At 37.3% G+C, this 16,690-nt stretch overlaps 2 protein-coding genes and 1 non-coding gene across 4 annotated transcripts in view; 2 read left to right on the top strand and 1 right to left on the bottom strand.

The window, feature by feature from the left end:
• Positions 1 to 6,255, bottom strand: rab11a (RAB11a, member RAS oncogene family). The gene is made up of 5 exons (XM_058751466.1): positions 6,050 to 6,255; positions 4,230 to 4,425; positions 3,079 to 3,272; positions 2,850 to 2,930; positions 1 to 2,378 (listed from the first exon to the last, which is right to left on the bottom strand). Exons 1-5 carry the CDS (start codon positions 6,087 to 6,089, stop codon positions 2,242 to 2,244), a joined length of 648 nt encoding a protein of 215 aa, XP_058607449.1. The 5' UTR covers positions 6,090 to 6,255; the 3' UTR covers positions 1 to 2,241.
• Positions 6,256 to 8,116: 1,861 nt separating this feature from the next.
• On the top strand, positions 8,117 to 8,188 carry trnaq-cug (transfer RNA glutamine (anticodon CUG)). Its single transcript has one exon. It is a non-coding gene; the product is annotated as a tRNA-Gln (tRNA).
• A 4,707-nt stretch (positions 8,189 to 12,895) lies between these two features.
• dennd4a (DENN/MADD domain containing 4A) overlaps positions 12,896 to 16,690 on the top strand; it is a 31,425-nt gene continuing 27,630 nt past the window's right edge. For both annotated transcript variants that reach the window (XM_058751252.1, XM_058751251.1), the window contains exon 1: positions 12,896 to 13,124. The gene's annotated coding sequence lies outside the window, so the exon portion shown is untranslated. The remainder of the gene's footprint in view (positions 13,125 to 16,690) is intronic.

Raw genomic sequence — 16,690 nt, 5'->3', positions numbered from 1 at the left:
TTTGAATTAACTACATATTTTATTTGCTCTTTTAAATTGGAATTACAGTGGACAGAATAATAGTATAATCATAACAATACAAAATAAATCACAGTACAGTGCAGACAAAAGAAACAAAAAGAAATAAAGTTCTCGAGGCAATACGTGAAAGATCCGACAGTCAGAAAAGTAATATCCGGGTAATCTTACTAGGACACACCAGCTATGTGCAGTGCATGGGCAGGTCATAGTTGTGCCATCTGTACCCTCACATCATTGGCACTGGCCCCCGTTAGCACCAGAGACCCCTGCCTCTAAAGAACAGTCATACAATCAGAGTCAGGGTCCTAAGTGAGCACAAGCAGACCCTGACACGTGTATAATCACCAGGTCTTTTCCTTTTGATGGCGATAAGTACTGTACTACCTCAATGTGCTGCTTATAAGACCTAGGGTTTTACCTTATAAGATACAGGAGACTAAAAACAGTAAAATGACTCACATGCACTTATGCAGTAATGTCGGTTCAGTCTGATTCGCTAATTACATTGCAGCCTTTAAGGGCCTTCAATTCCACCTGGAATGTGTTCTGATACTGCTGAGAATGATCGTAGCAAACTATGTTGTTTCACCTAGGGCTGGGGTAATTAAAGTCAAGGGGATCAATAACCAAAGTGAAATTTCCAGCAAATAAATGACTTCAGGATTGCAGACTAAGATGCTGAGGTCTACAGTATTCCTCCTCTCCTAGGTCACCCACGGTGACCGTTATATAACATGCATTATTAGTTCAGTCTTTACTGATATTTTATGTCACACTGAGTAAGTTTTATTAGACAGCCATTAAGCGAAGAAGAGCATCACAGCTTGTGGTAGTTTCCCCATCTGCTGGACTCAGGACAACGACTTTTTTGTAGGCTAAAACACATAATACATTCATAAATTATCACACTGTGTCTTAACATTTAAGAGTCCCACCACTTCGCCACGAAGATTAAAGGCTAACAACTCGATTCAAGTGACTACCACAGAATAAATACAAGTTACAGGTCTTAAGATCATTAACTGTATGTAGTGGCGCTAAGTCAAACCGGGAGAGATATTTTACATTCAGTGCAAAAACGAAAAGAGAAAGTATCCAGTCTATTCCCTAGAGTGCTCTCATGTGATGTGGCCGTCGGCTGGCCGCCATTCACCGCTGTGTGTTTTTCCTGTTCCGACTTTAACGACAGAGCGTGACCTGCAAAAGTACAATGGGTTCGAGGTTGTGACGAGAAGATAATGTTACATTTAGAGGAAGTCTCTATTCCCTCATTTCATACCGAACAGGTCTGTGGTAGTGTTTCAAAGAGAACTTGAGCCTGTTTGCTAAAGTACTTTCCCCTCTTTTTGCATGATCAATTACTGTTTGTACAAATTTAACTTTTAGCTATACGTAGACAAGGGCTGGAATACAAAAAGAAAAGGTTCATGTTAGACTACATTACAGTTTGCACCGGCACGGGTAGCTGAAGAGGTGCAGCATTTTAAAGCGCATGCGTGAAGGCGTCCACGTGTGTGACGCTCCATCAGAAAAAAAGGCACTAAAACCACTATTCTACCTCGAAGCACGTGAAGGTGATGAGAAAACGGCGCGGTAGCTATATGCCTTAAGGCCTCTTCCATTGGCCCGATGGTGAAATCAAGAATGCAACACGATGTTCCCGTGCCAAGTGCGTGAAGGGACTGTACATGCGATGTAAACCATACTTGGAAGATGGCTGAAAGGTGAAGACTGTGGTCTTTGGGCCCTAATCGTCATCTAACATCTATTGGGTACATCATCTCTCTATAATCACAACATTAAATATAGCAAAACCTCCAATACTGCACGTTTCTCCCCTCCACCCCAGACACGCCAGTGACAAGGGGGCTGCTACTAAAGACATACATAAGCGAACCTCACACGTTTGCGAATGAAATTATATATTAAGACATTTCAGTGAAGATCGGCACAAATGATTATTAAAATTCTGCAATATAAAAGCCTACCATGGCAGGAAGGAGAAAACCAACCAAAAAAAACAAAAACAAAAAAACAAGCTTAGTCCAGACTGCAGGTGGTGACCCTTTGAGATTCCAGCTTTTGGAACCAGCCTCTGTGCTCAAGCCTAGTTGTGCAGCTGCATCTCAGACCCAAAGCAGTCTTGAAGAGGAGGGGAGGAGGGGGGTGTTGCAGGTGGGTGGTTGGGGGAGGGTACGGGACAGGACGGGACGGGTGCCGCTAGATGCTCTGGCAGCACTGCATCTTTGGTTTATTCTCAGTAGGCTGCACCTGGATGGACACCACATTGTTGCTTGGTGACATGTCATTGTCTCGGCGGTCAGACATCTGCTTTTGGGATACGATCCGGTAGATTTCTGCAGAATGGAAAGAGATATTGATGCAAAGACAATCCAACAACTGGTAATGAATACGGACTTTGTGTTGCCATAAAAGCCTATAAACCCTACAGTTATTACTGGATGTCAGGGCGAACGCAATTATAGCATTGCAACGGACTGCGATGCTTTTGAAACATTTATTATTTGTTCCTCCTCTGCAGATGCCAGGAGCCGAACAGAGGAGCAAAAGAAGACCGAAACTCTCTATTGCAGTCACGTCAGGCTAGAGAAACCTACCCGACCAAAGCAGGGCTTTTGATGAGTCATTCATAAGGATATGGCCATCAGCCAATCATTTACAATCTTTCTTTTCCTTTAAGACAAACACACAGTCGCTTCCTCAAGCTTGTTTAGTGTGTATTTGGTTACTAATGCAATCCTCATTACAAGAATAAAAGTTTATCATCCTTCAACTATCTGCTGCACAGTTTTTCAAAGCACACTCACCAGTCAGGATGGTCTGAAAAGCGGTCTCTACATTAGTGGAATCCAAGGCTGAGGTCTCTAGGAAGGACAGACCATTTTTCTCTGCAAACATGAAGGGACACATACATTAACGGACATGGTAACAATTAACAAAGTACGCGAAGAAACTAAAGAAGCCCTGGCTATACACACTTCCTGTAATTTATCAGGAGTTAAAGGTCTAGTAGTAAGAGTTTACTGTGGATCTAACCTGCAAATGCACGTGCTTCGTCGGTGGGCACGGCCCGAAGGTGACGCAAGTCGCTTTTATTGCCCACAAGCATGATGACTATGTTGCTGTCTGCGTGGTCTCTCAGCTCCTTAAGCCAGCGCTCCACATTTTCATAGGTCAGGTGCTTGGCGATGTCATACACTAGAAGGGCCCCAACAGCTCCCCGGTAATACCTGTAGACCAACATGAGGAATAAATCAAAAGCAGATGGAAAAGCTCAATCAGTACACTTAAAAGTCAAAATTGAAATCAAAGTGCACACTTCTGATTATAATGCGAGTAATTCAGTGGTTATTGCAATTGAAATACAAATATTTGACTTCCTAATCAGTCATGTAAAAACTTATGAAACAACTTTCGTTTTGGGGTGGTCACAAACTCCTGCTTTTCACTCAAAAATACATCAGATTATGTTAATATGAGTTGGGAGTGCTATTTACATTTATGTTTATTCATTTGGCAGACGCTTTTATCCAAAGCGACTTACAGTTGAGGAATACAAGCAACTTTATCTTAAGATGGCAATAAACACGAGAAGTGCCTGTTATACATGGTTTCAGTCATCGTTCAAAACAGTAAAAGATAGGACAGGAAGGGATAAAGGATAGTAAGAGGATAGAAAAAGTGAAGGAATAGATTTTTTTTTTTTATGAGAACGCAGTTAGATGCTGAAGGAAGATATGAGTTTGCATGTGTTTCTTCACCATTTTCACATTGACTTTGAACTCAAAACAATATCTATAAAAATAACCATAATGTTAACTATACCGTTACTGCGTTCACACCAACTCACAATAACTTTCTGTTTATCATCATTCATAGCAGTTATTCTCATGTGCCATTTTAAATGCTTGAGCTCTAAAGTCAGGTGAATTCTGACCATCACATACGTCAACTGGAAAAAAAAAAAAATATTCTGAAAGTGACTCTACAATACATGTTGTTATTGTGACTGATGTGATGTGTGTGGACTTCTAGACTTCGAATGTTTATTAAAACTTCAGAGTCACACTTATCGTCCTTGCTGTGAATGGGCCTTTAGACTTAATCAAAATGAACAACAAATTACGAAATATCAACTGTTATCTGCAATATGAGGAATAACATTTTTGACATTTGAAGAGCCTTACGCTGAAGTGATGGCCCGGTAGCGTTCCTGTCCAGCTGTATCCCAGATCTGAGCTTTCACCGTCTTTCCATCCACCTGAATGCTACGTGTAGCAAACTCTACTCCAATAGTGCTTTTGCTCTCAAGGTTGAATTCATTTCGGGTGAAACGAGACAGCAGGTTACTCTTCCCCACACCAGAGTCTCCAATCAGGACCACTTCAAAATAAAACACATCAGGGTTTCATATCTGACATCAGGACATCAGACCTCTTTTTAAAGGGCTAGTTCACCCAAAAATTTAAATTCTGTCATCATTTTCTTACCCTCATGTAAACCCATAAGAATTTTCCACATCTTCAAAACACAAATGAAGACATTTTAATAAAAACCTTCCGTCCATTCCATCAAAATGTTGACAGTTCAGAAACAAGCATGTACTTGCATATACTCTATATACATGCAATGGTCAATATTTATATATGAATAAAAGACTAAATTACATAAAACAATTGTGTCTCTGGAGTTTTTGAACCAAGTTTTAGTTAGGCCTACACGGTCTTTTAACGGAGGAACAGAAATCTCTCAAATCTTTAATTATAAAATATTTTAATGTGCGTTTCAAAGATAAACCAAAGTCTTGAATGACATGAGGGTGAGTAAGTGACAATTTTAATTTTGGGGTGAACTATCCCTTTAAATAGGAGTGTAAAGTGATAAAGACACTTCTGTCTAAAATAAAATAAAGGAACAAACCTCTTCACATTAGGAAACTGAGTGCTTATGTCACAACCAGATTTAAAAGTGAAGTACATTTGAATAAGTGGCAAAAAAAGTGTCATTGTTGGAGAGATGACCATTTTTAGTAATATTGCTGTGACAAGAACTTGTTGGAGATTGTGGACTTAGAGAAATGTTCTAATCTTAGTTTAAGACATGTACACTGAACATGACTAAACAACTAGATTAGAGAGGTAGTTTACTACGAATCACATGTTAGCACGTAATTTCCTAACTGATGACACAACATGTCTCACAGGAGTGAACCCTCACAAGCTGCTTTAACAATACATTGCAAATATTACTAAAATGGAAAACAAAACTTGTTTCCAAACAGAGAAGTTTCATATGCTTTCATGAAAGAAAAACACACTTTCGCAAAGAGAGGCCGCGTTACCGGACACCTTATATTTACTTAAAAAACAATAACCTGACACAAACAATTATCAATTTTTAAAAGACAGTTCAACCAAAACATGTGAAGTCCGTCATGATTCACGTTTTTCCAAATCCGTATTATTTTATTTTAGTCGACAAAACACAAAAGGAGATGTTAGGCGTAATGACAGCCTCAATCACCGATCACTTTAACTGTACTGAAGAAGATATAATGAAAGTGAATGGTAGTTTATGTCGTCCCAAATAACTCCTTTGTTGTCCACAGAAAGAAAGGCATAACGTTACATGCTTGGAAAAAACAGGCCGTTTCCAATTTCCGCCTGCTCCGTTAAACTCCTCCGGAGACAGCCTCGGCTAACTTCGGCTAACGTTAGCTGCTTCAAGGTGTGGTCCGATCTACGGTAAACTGTGTTCTGTGTGATAACCATCACCCATGTGAACTCGGTGTGCTGCAATTGAGGAATAGTTCACATAAATTGACAAACACGAAAACGATACTATTCCAGCCGAGGAGCAGGAGTTAGTTTGGGCTGTTGGAAATCAGCTAAGTTAGCCGGTTAGCTGGCCTTCAGTGTTTAATATAAAACCACACTAACTAACAATAACCACGATTAACAGAGCCGCTTTAACTTGTACACTCGAGACAAATGTATTCTGTACTCACCTTTAAACAAGTAGTCATATTCGTCATCTCGCGTCCCCATCTCGATTAAAACAAAAGCGCAAACAATGGAAGAATGTGAAGGAAAAGTGGAGCCGATCCGACCCTGTCCTCTCCGCAGCTGCACTGCAGTGTGTTTGTGATTAGGCTGTAGCCATGCTAACAAGTTAGCAAGCAGGCGAACCAGCGAGCATCTCCCGAAGTGTTCCGGGTTAGAGCCTTTGCAGACTGCCAAAATAAAAGCCTTGTTATAATATTCATTTCATTTCATTTGACTGTATTTTTTAACATATTTCATTAAGTTGAAGATGAGATACCATTGTAAATAGGGATTTAAATTAACTTTATCACTCACCAGCCAATTTGGCTGCTAAATTTTAAGTTACCGGCCATTCATAACTTCTACTTCTACTTCAAAAGAAAAAAAACAAAAAACAGATATACTTGAGGCTGTCTAAACTGGACGTGACAAAGCGACCGTTGCAAATAATTTTGTGTCAGTACTAAAGGTGTGCGACATTGACAAAAAAATAAAATAAATATATATATATATATATATATATATAGGAGTCAGCTGTCCACGGTAGTCCTTAAGATATCACACTCAGAAAAATATTGTCTAATTATCTTTATCGATAAAATCCCAGAAAATATTGATAAAAAAATAATTTTGTGTCAGTAGCCTACTAAAGGTGTGCGATATTATCGATAAAGATAATTAGACAATATTTTGCTGAGTGTGATATCTTAAGGACTACTGTGACACCTCCTATATATATATATATATATATATATATATATATATATATATATATATATATATATTTTTTTTTTTTTTTTTTTTTTTGTCAATGTCGCACACCTTTAGTAGTACTGACACAAAATTATTTGCAACGGTCGCTTTGTCACGTCCAGTGTAGACAGCCTCAAGCTGTTGGTTTATATCTGTTTTTTTGTTTTGTTTTGTTTTTTCTTTTGGCTAGTAGAGAATGGCCGGTAACTTAAAATTTAGCAGCCAAATTGGCTGGTGAGTGATAAAGTTAATTTAAATCCCTGATTTTTGATATTCTTCATATTCTGTGTGGTGGACAGTTCACAGCAGTGATAGAAATGAATCTTTTCCAATAAGTTTAAATTGATTTTAACCTTTTATGGGCATTTTTACCTTTATAAAGCCATTTATTTTCTAAAAGTGTGCATCATCTTTTGAGTCAAATTCTTCCATTTAATCAATCAATTATAATAAAAATACATTTAGGCTGTTACTAAACAAATTAAATCAGTATCAAGAAAATTCATCTTTGCAGAAGTTTATGGCATTAGATGTATTTTCACATGTTAATGCAGCTTAGATGGACATGGAATGCTTTAACCTGCACTTACAAATGCATAAATAAAGGTTTGATGTTTTAAACATGAAATGTTGAATACTGATATTTGAAATTATGTGATCATTCTTAATGCATATTAATAGAGTGAATCATGCAGTGAACTAACGCATTCTAAATGCGCACGCGCACTAGTTAGTCACTAGTTACCCGCCACCGCTGATTTTTACCTGCTTTGGCGAATCAAACCCTGATTGTAATGTAAAAATGTTTGTGTGCCTTGTTGATAACGTATATGTTAATATCTTGTATTTAGTGTGGTTTGTTCTGAATACAGTACAGTGATAACGTCTAGCTGATTTATCACATTCTACTAGACAACAATTAAAATGGTCGTGTGTTCGTGCTTTTATGTTTAAAATCTATTTTTAATGTTTAATATGTTGTAATATGAAATATGTGCTTTGTCAGAAATTAAAGATTTTTTTGTAGAACAGAAAACACTACTTTCATTAAGGAGGAACATAGCAAGAGAGTGATATGAAATATGTCCTGCGGTGAGGTTTGTGGCGTACCATTGTGTTCGTGAGAGTTATTTTCAAACAAGGCTTGAAAATGTGGGTGTTTAGGTCATACTTCCTGGTGATGGAGGTTTGGAGGAAAAAACAAACTAACAACAAAGGCGACCACATATTTCACAACTATTAATTAAAAACCGTAGATTTCACCTGATTGGCTAAGAGGTTCCATGGTGTAATGGTTAGCACTCTGGACTCTGAATCCAGCGATCCGAGTTCAAATCTCGGTGGAACCTAGCTTTTCGTTGTTTTCGAGTAAGAAATGGTAGTTTTGGATTTACCAATAATAGTTAACAGGAGCGTAAAACGTTTGTGCTTAAAAGGCCAATAATTAGCTCAAACACTGTGATAAATCCGTAACAAGCTTTTTTATTCATTTAGGCTATTATAATTATTTTATTATACATTTTTTAAATATTACAAAAAGGATAGGTGTTAATCAGGAATGAATCGTCTAAAATTAAATGAAACCGCATTCTGTTAAGTATTTTCTAACATAAAACGATTTCTAATAAATTGAAACTTTACGTACGATCACTAGGGCGCAGTATTGTGCGTGTCTTGAGTCACAAAAAAACCCAAATGGTTGAAATGTACTGAACGTGATTGCATGGAAATAAACAAGGGGCTTTCTGGATCCTATCATTTAGTAATCTAAAACATACAGTTGTACCTTCTTTAGGTAGATGAAAGGCAATGCATTGCAGTGGTGTTGGGGAAAGTCCCCATGGTTCACGATGAGTCACGGTATATACAGTAAGAAACATATTTCAGATTTGAAATGATGCATATTCATATCATATTTAGCCACCTATATTTATTTTATGTTGAGTGGATAGTGTGGAAATGACAAGGACAATGATGCCACCAAAAGTATTTAGTCATTCTGCAATTATATTCTTAAAAATATCCAATTCCATACTTGGTTGCACAATCATAGCAGCCTGTGACTCATAATAATAGACAACCATATGCATTTCCTGGCAATGTACAGACCTGTTTTTCTGCCAATTATATTGAATACTCTGTTGAATACAGATTAATTTGTCTAGATTGTTTTCTTTTCTTTCAGAATTCAAAAAATTTGGTTAAATCTATAAGAAGGGTTTGTACTTCTTCTAGTTCAGAGAGCCAAATAAACCAGCATTCAAACATTCCTTAACTATTCCAACATGTTTGACAAATGGCTACAGCCGTTTTTTCTTATTTTTTGTTGTTGTTACATCACCCAGACTCATCTAGCAGGAAGATTCTAGTGAATATCCTCTGGTGCTGTGCAGCAAACTGTACATGACTGTAATCAGAGCTGCATTTTTGATATTCTGTAGGTCTGCCATTAATGTAGGCATGTTGCTGACTCATATTTGAAAAGAATCGCCTGCTGGACAGTTGGGGGGTTTCCTTCACTGCGAAATGTGTTCTTATACCAACCAATGGGCAATGTAATGCCTTTCATTTTTGTCACCATTAAATATTCTAATATTTTAGGTGTTTTCCTCTTAAAAAAGTATTAGTTGAAAAAAATAAATAAATAACGTACTAGAAGAAGAAAAATTGTTTTACGTAGAATGAAGGAGGTTTACTTTTCAGCTTTTTTGAGCTTGCAGTTGGAAACTTATACAGTGTGAAAGTAGTTTCGCAAGTGAAAGGTCACTGGATGGTTTACATTTTAGAATGTCTCAAATGGAAAATGGGGATATTTCCCAGTTCAGTTGTCAAAATATAATTGAAATCTCACTTGTTATTATCTATGAATTTAAAAAAAAAAAAAAAAAGGAACAGTGCATTTTTGTATGTTTTTGAGTTTTAACTGCTGTGGTTCCATATACTATTTTTATAATTAATAATTATTATGATGTTTGTGTTTCAAACTGGCATTAACTGGTTTCAAAACAATTCATTAAAATGTAATACAATAGTAACCATTTCAAATAGCAAAATTATGTCTTTACAAAACCATATTACAAAAAGAAAACATAAAAATTATGAGAACATCAATAAGAACAATAATAAAACTAAAACTGTACTTTAGAAATTTGCGAGGTGTTTTGATTGTCCTATAAAACATTCAAAGCAGTCAGACACAGGACCCCAAAAAATATGGTATGGTAACCCATACTCAGAATTAGTGCTCTGCATTTAACCCAACCTTTGGGTTACAAGTTACATTAGGGCATGACTTCCCCTTAAAATGCTTATTAACCCTTCAAGTACTTATTTGCCATATGTTGCATGCATTTAACCAAACAGTGTCATCCACCAACCTGAATTTAAATTTCAAGTTTGGGTTTATTAGTTATTCGAATCATGCACAAGCACACAGTGAAATAATAACATTACTTTAGCTCCGCAGGGAAATTATAGAGACACCGAGGTAGACACAAACACAAGATACATATCCAAACACATAAATATGATTTTTGTGCAGCACGGTAGACTAAAATGTAAGGACAGACATCTTATTTTTTGCCAGTTGTACCTCTCAGTTATTAGATAAATACATCAAGATGACATTTCTATGGTGAACCGGAGTACTACCACAAGTGGGCTGTATATAAATTCCATTTCAAACGAACACAATTTCTAGCCTAACAAACATAATTGCTACATCTAAACAAATGGAGAATCCTGTGAAGTTGTGTAGAAATGTGCCGCAAGTTGAATACCACTGAATCACAAGCAATGATTCTGGTAGACCCCAGTGTAGACAGCAGCCTTCAAGCTCTAATCAGTTTGTTCAGCTGCTCCCATGCCAAATGTATTTAGCTCAACTCCAGTCTCGGATTCAGATCCAAACATTAAAAACTTCTCTGTAACACTGTAAAGGCTTTTACAGAAGTGAAAAAAACAATGTGAAATGTTGTACTCCACACTCCACAGCAGACTGAAACTCATAAGGCAGGCAGTGAAGTTCCAAATACCTTATCTTGACTGACACCAAAAAGGCCATACTAGGTTGACTGTTGATGTCTGAAACTCTAGTCCTGCCGTTTGGGTGGCCAGCGTATGGCCTTTGGAACCACATAGCTATAGGGGCTGGTGGATGTCCTCATCCGTCTGATGTTTATGGCTTTGCACAGCCATTTGGGTGGCCAGCCAGCATCTACTTAAACTGCTTTATTAAATCATTCATCTGGGTGTCTTCTTGATGAAGAAACCTGAAGCACTTTGAAGATGGCCTTCAGTAGTCGTACTCTCTCGGGTGCTTTGCAGCACCTTTTGATCTCTGAACCTTCTAAACAAACATTCTCTCACAGCACATTAACCCCCACACGTTTTCTAGATTAGCATTGCATAGATCCAAAAATATATAGTTTTTCCAAGTTGACATCCTAAAAGTCAACTTTCGTCAGTGGATATCTGCCCTGTTGTTTTCAGATCCTACTGTTTTTGTCTGGGGACACATTGCAAGAAAACACCTTATGCTATGTCAGTTGAGACACATTTTTAACAAGCTGAGGAGCTGTAGTTGAGAATGTAGTTACAGCGGCAATCCGCCCGCATCAGACCACCTAGAATGGCATGGAACATCTGAGTCAGTGGCACAGTTTGTTGGCAGTCACACCATTAACTAGAAAAAACGTCAGCAAATTCCCTGTTTGGTGAGGGCTGCATCGCCATTTTCAAAGCCCTGTTAAACCGGCAGTGCAGGACCAGGGTCTGCAAACAAACTTAGGGAGTCCCATAGGGCCTATACTCTCTATAACTTTGTCCTTGAATCAGATGTGAAGGAGATTGCCTCCATAAACTTCCCCGCACAATGACTGCTAATGGACATCAGCAATAATGATAATACAAAATGGAATGAAATACATTGACTTATGTTACGTTGCTATATTATGACATGTAACAATTAGTGGGCGATCGATATGTTTTTTTTATTGGCTAAGGGAGGTATCGAAATTGAGGGGTGGCTGAAATAATTCTAATAGTCAGGCCCAGACGAAAGTGTTTCTGTAATGACACTAGATTGACCACTTGTCAGATTTAACAGTACTAAACTGTAAAAATAAATAAATAAAGTTACTTGAAATAAATGTTAACAGAAATCAAATTAAATATATAATATGTTATATTTGAATTTATTTAATATCTAACTGTATAATATAACTTATTGTATTGCAGCTAACTGACAAATAAACATTTCACATTTTTATTCAGCTTGATTGATGTACCTAGCCTACTAAAATAAATGAATAAAATATATTTTAAAAACAGACATATTAAAAAACTAACAAAAACACAACAAAATTACTATAACCGTAGGCTAAAATTACTTAAAATTAAGATGAAAATGAAATATATTAAAAGAAAATTTATTCAGCTCTTAGGACTATAAGCTTTTTAGCAATTTATCAGTTTTTGTCAAAATTGAGTTATTCACATATTTGTATTCTGTGGCAACTTATTTACATCGTGTTGTGTATACATTTTATTTAGAAAACAAAAGGGTTCCCCTCTATCTGTAAAGTATATAGAATGCAAAAACTTTGAAGCTCAATATTTCAAAACTGCTCAGAATGCATATAGAGCCTTAGTATTCCAAAGTGGCATATTAATAAACTATAATAGTACCTCAAATACACTAAAATAACACTACCACTGTTAATTTAGGTTAATCTAGTCTACTTTAGTCTAATCACTATCTAGCAAAAATAAAAAAAATAAAAAACACAGCGAATATTTACTTCTTCTTTTTTTTTTTTTGTATCTCTCATATAACTCCAAGGCTTTTTGTGCTTGTTATTTATCACGGACTGTATTTTTAAATCCAACTTCCAAGTCCAACACTTTTAAACCCATTTTGTCAACAACATTCAGGAGCACAGTCTTTATATGGACTACCTGTCGGGACGCCCCCACATTGAATCAGCGACGGTCCCCGGAATGTTCAGCTGACGTCACGGCTTGCTGGCAGTCACGTGCCCCGGTGGCAGGTTTTGATAAGCGCTTGCGCGAGGCTGGAGCTGAGCGCATCTCTGAAAGCGTATAGAGAAGATGAGGCACAGCCCTCCCGGAGGGACTGTTTATACGTGATAGAGGAATCATTTATTTGTCTGATGAAAATGGATGGAAATACATAAGGGCTTTCTTCAGTCCCGTGATTAATAATCAGAATAACGGTGCGTGTTTCAATGAGCGTGTCCTCTGAATCGTCGTCCTACTGAAACAGTGAGTGTGCTATGCTCATATCTATTTATTGGTTACGAACATTAATTTGCCTTCTGTTAGAAATGGAAAACGTTTAAATAGGTGATAGATGATACATATGAAGCGTTTTAAGTCAATATTATGTTATAAATATATAAGACTGACCGGCGATGGAGTGACTGCTGTCATCACGCCGCGGTAATTGTGCGCTTGTTTTGATTCTGATCGTGTATTTACACACCATGTGATGATAGTCATCACACCGTTTATAGGTGAAGCTTATTAGAAATATGTTTCTATTAGTATAATTAAGGATTTTGAGCTTCGGATGTAAATAACATGGACCTTATGATTTATGAGTTATTGTAAGACTGACCCAGCCCAGCTGTCTGGATGCAGTATCACCTTCATGTTTATTTCACCGCATTTTTTATTTATTTATATGTTTGTTTGTTAGTATAGCTCAATATGCAATGTTCTATCTTTCCTGGTAATTAAATGGATCTATAATGGAAAAGAGGATCACTACAATGTCAGTACTGGTGTGATGTGGTCTGCAGGGCCATAACAACCATACACATTAAAGAGAATGTGTGCTATCGATATATAGATTAGTGGTTGACTTGTGTATTTTTAATTTTTTTATGATTTATTTGTAAATTTAGTACATTTGGCCCTCGAAATTCTGAATATGTGGGTTAAATCCTTTGGTATAGCTACTCAACAGGGTGCCACGCTCAAATACAGATCATAAGAGTTACAAAGATAGAGATTTTGTCTGATGTGATAATGTTATGCTGTAGTTGTTTTGAAAGAAAAAGCCTGGTTGAGCAAAGCATGAAAAATTTGCAAAGGTATTTCAGAGAGGTCAAAGCAACCAGCATGTATTGTGGTGATTTGGCTTTGATCCAGGATTCAGAGTCGGTTGTGATAATATGTATCTTAATTCAGAAAAACTTGCAGGGGATTCATGAGCATGTCTTCAGGTTGAAGTGTGATTCTCTTTAAATTCATTAAAGCATAAATATAATTTTTAAGTATGATGCATCCCACCAGTTTTCCCGGTTTATTGCATTTCGTCATCGCTCAACTGTAATTGCATATTTTAAGTTTAACAGTCTGTGCTTAACCAGCTTCAACAATGCATGTTTTAGTTCGGTTGGGCGTTCCATTAAAATGCATCATGACATTACAGTAAATGTTACATTAAAGGGAAACGTCTGTTGAAACATTTCCACTAATAAACTCTTGGTTGTTTTCATCCTCCCATCCACTTTGGAAATCCTGCATGCGCAGAAATTGTTTTGAAACTCCATATGTTTGCCAGAATTTGTCTCTTGACAATAGGTTGAATAAGTGCATTGCTTTATAAGTGTCTTCTAACCCAAAAGTTGTAGTAGATGGAGTTGAGTTGGAACTTTAAAGAGAAAAGGATTCCTGCCTGTCCTGTACCTCCGTAAAGTCTTCCTGACAAAACATTTCCACATAGAAATAGCTCGCCTGCCTCCTCCTATCCAAAGTATGCAGATGTCTGCTTGTTTCCCGGCATGGTGCAAAGGAATCAAATGTCCGCCCCATGTCTTAAGCAGGACCAGATGCTCGGCCAAATGTGCTGCATTAGTTCCCCCTTCTTGTGTTTTCCTGCAGGCCTCCCTGCTGTCCCAGAGCTGTGCAGTATCGGGAGCCTGTTGGTCCATAGTGCCCTTACGCAGGACCACAGCCCATAGCTCCAGCACAGCTGGATAAGACCACGCTTGTTTTTATGGGCAGGCTGTTAAATTGGCTTATCCTGTGGCTCTTACACGCCACAGGTTGATGAAAGAAGGGCAAGGCTTATCATGTCAAAAGCATGATAGAATTATTAGAAAATGGTGTTTTTTATGCTGTGGGTGTTTTGTTTGGGACAAGACTTTGTCTTTTTCTTCCCCGATATAATGAGTCATGTAAAGCTACACTCTGTGCAGAAGAGGTTTTAATGTAAACGAGGAGTGTCAAACTCATTTTAGGTCAAGGCCCGGTTTGGTTGAAACATCACCATGAGAGCTGATTATTTTTTTATTCCTAGTATTTTAACATTATATAGTATTACACTGTAAAAACATCCACAAAAATAGCACTTCACTGCACTGTGTTTTAAGGTTAACGTAAATGTCTGTAAAATTACTGGATAATATCCTGGCAGAAAATTACTACTACATTTTCCGCTTTTTCTGTTATGTTATAATGTTATAATTTTTTATATATTTTTATGTTATTCATTTTATTATTTATTCACAACATAAGCTCTTTTGGAGTTTATGAAGTTCTTTATGCAGCTTTAACTATAGATATTTGGATAAAACAAAAAAAGAGACGATATAAAAAAAATTAATGGATGCAAATTTTGTTTAGCATTTGATGAATAATATGTTATTATAATTTTTTAATCATTTTAGTGTCTTTGTTTTTACAGTTTTTCCATGGATTTTATATAAAGTAATAATAAATAAATAAATGTATAATGGACCCGTACTTTGAGTGCTAATCCTAGATCACATCAAGAATACATGAACACACTCACAGCCTCCTGCAACTCTCAGATTTATGTCCATTATGTGAGTCTGTGGCGTCATTCTGTTGCGTTGTGCTTTCTGTACTGTGTGTACTGAAACTGTTCAGTCATTTAAACTGGAAAAGGGAACCATCGATCTCTTACTCCTGTTCTTTGGAATGACAAGCGTCAAGTCGGTCAGAGATCAGAGAAGTAAAGGAGTTCCTTATTTCTCTCTCAGCAGCCAGATGGGATGGCTCAGACATTAAATGTAATTTTCTTTCATGGATTCTCCGTGTCAGGATTTCCGCTGCGTAGGACCCATGCTGTGTTGAAAGTGCCATTTCCAACGCACTTCCGGGCGTTTTTGAGTCCCTCATTGACGTTACCATGGTGTTTCTCAATAAAGGAGTGACTTCCTCTGAGTTGTCTGAAAAGTGTTGAGTCAGTGCAAGAGTCTCTATAATTGTATCACATAACAATGAAATCTGCCTCAGGGCTTTCCAGTGCGCAATATGCCTTATTACAATATAATTCTCTGCATGTTTAGCCAAATTTGCCTTGAATTTCTCTCTAACCTGTCGGGTTATGCTGTTTTCTTTCCTCCCCAGCAGTTGTTATTGAACTGTTGATGTGTGATTGTGAGGTCCTCATTACTGCATCATTATCTCTACCAAAAGAGTCAGCTTTCTGCTCTGTGACTCATTTTTATTAGTTTTATGTAAGTATTTTCTCTCCCCCATTACATTTTTAAGGCGAATGATGAATATTCGCTAGCTTTTCTTCACGGTTGCCATGGTGAGGATTATAATTTCTCTCTGCTGATGGTAGAGAGGGCACAGCCAGCCTCTGCGGATGGCGTGGTTGTTGGACCGAGAGATTATGTCTATATATAATCCTAAATCTCTCACGTAACGTGACACATCTGCTACATTTTCTTCTCACTGTGTCTGGTGGACTTTCTGTTGTATATGTCTAGAACAACGTGGGTGTGATTGGATCTTGAGATGTATGATTGTTTCTGCAAGTAGATTGATGGATTTATGTTTGCTTTGTG

This window comes from Onychostoma macrolepis, chromosome 18, assembly GCF_012432095.1.
Source record: "Onychostoma macrolepis isolate SWU-2019 chromosome 18, ASM1243209v1, whole genome shotgun sequence".
In the NCBI taxonomy this organism is placed as follows: domain Eukaryota; kingdom Metazoa; phylum Chordata; class Actinopteri; order Cypriniformes; family Cyprinidae; genus Onychostoma; species Onychostoma macrolepis.
Note: the sequence above shows the minus strand (reverse complement) of the source record. Positions and strands in the feature narration are given on the sequence as shown.

What these genes read in the sequence shown, in the direction of transcription:
- rab11a (XM_058751466.1), bottom strand. Translation starts at nt 6,089, where the DNA reads ATGGGGACGCGAGATGACGAATATGACTACTTGTTTAAAG. An exon ending in TACCGGGCCATCACTTCAGC is followed by an intron (nt 3,273 to 4,229) that starts GTAAGGCTCTTC and finishes GTTGGTCTACAG; the next exon opens with GTATTACCGGGGAGCTGTTG. An exon ending in CGAAGCACGTGCATTTGCAG is followed by an intron (nt 2,931 to 3,078) that starts GTTAGATCCACA and finishes TCATGTTTGCAG; the next exon opens with AGAAAAATGGTCTGTCCTTC.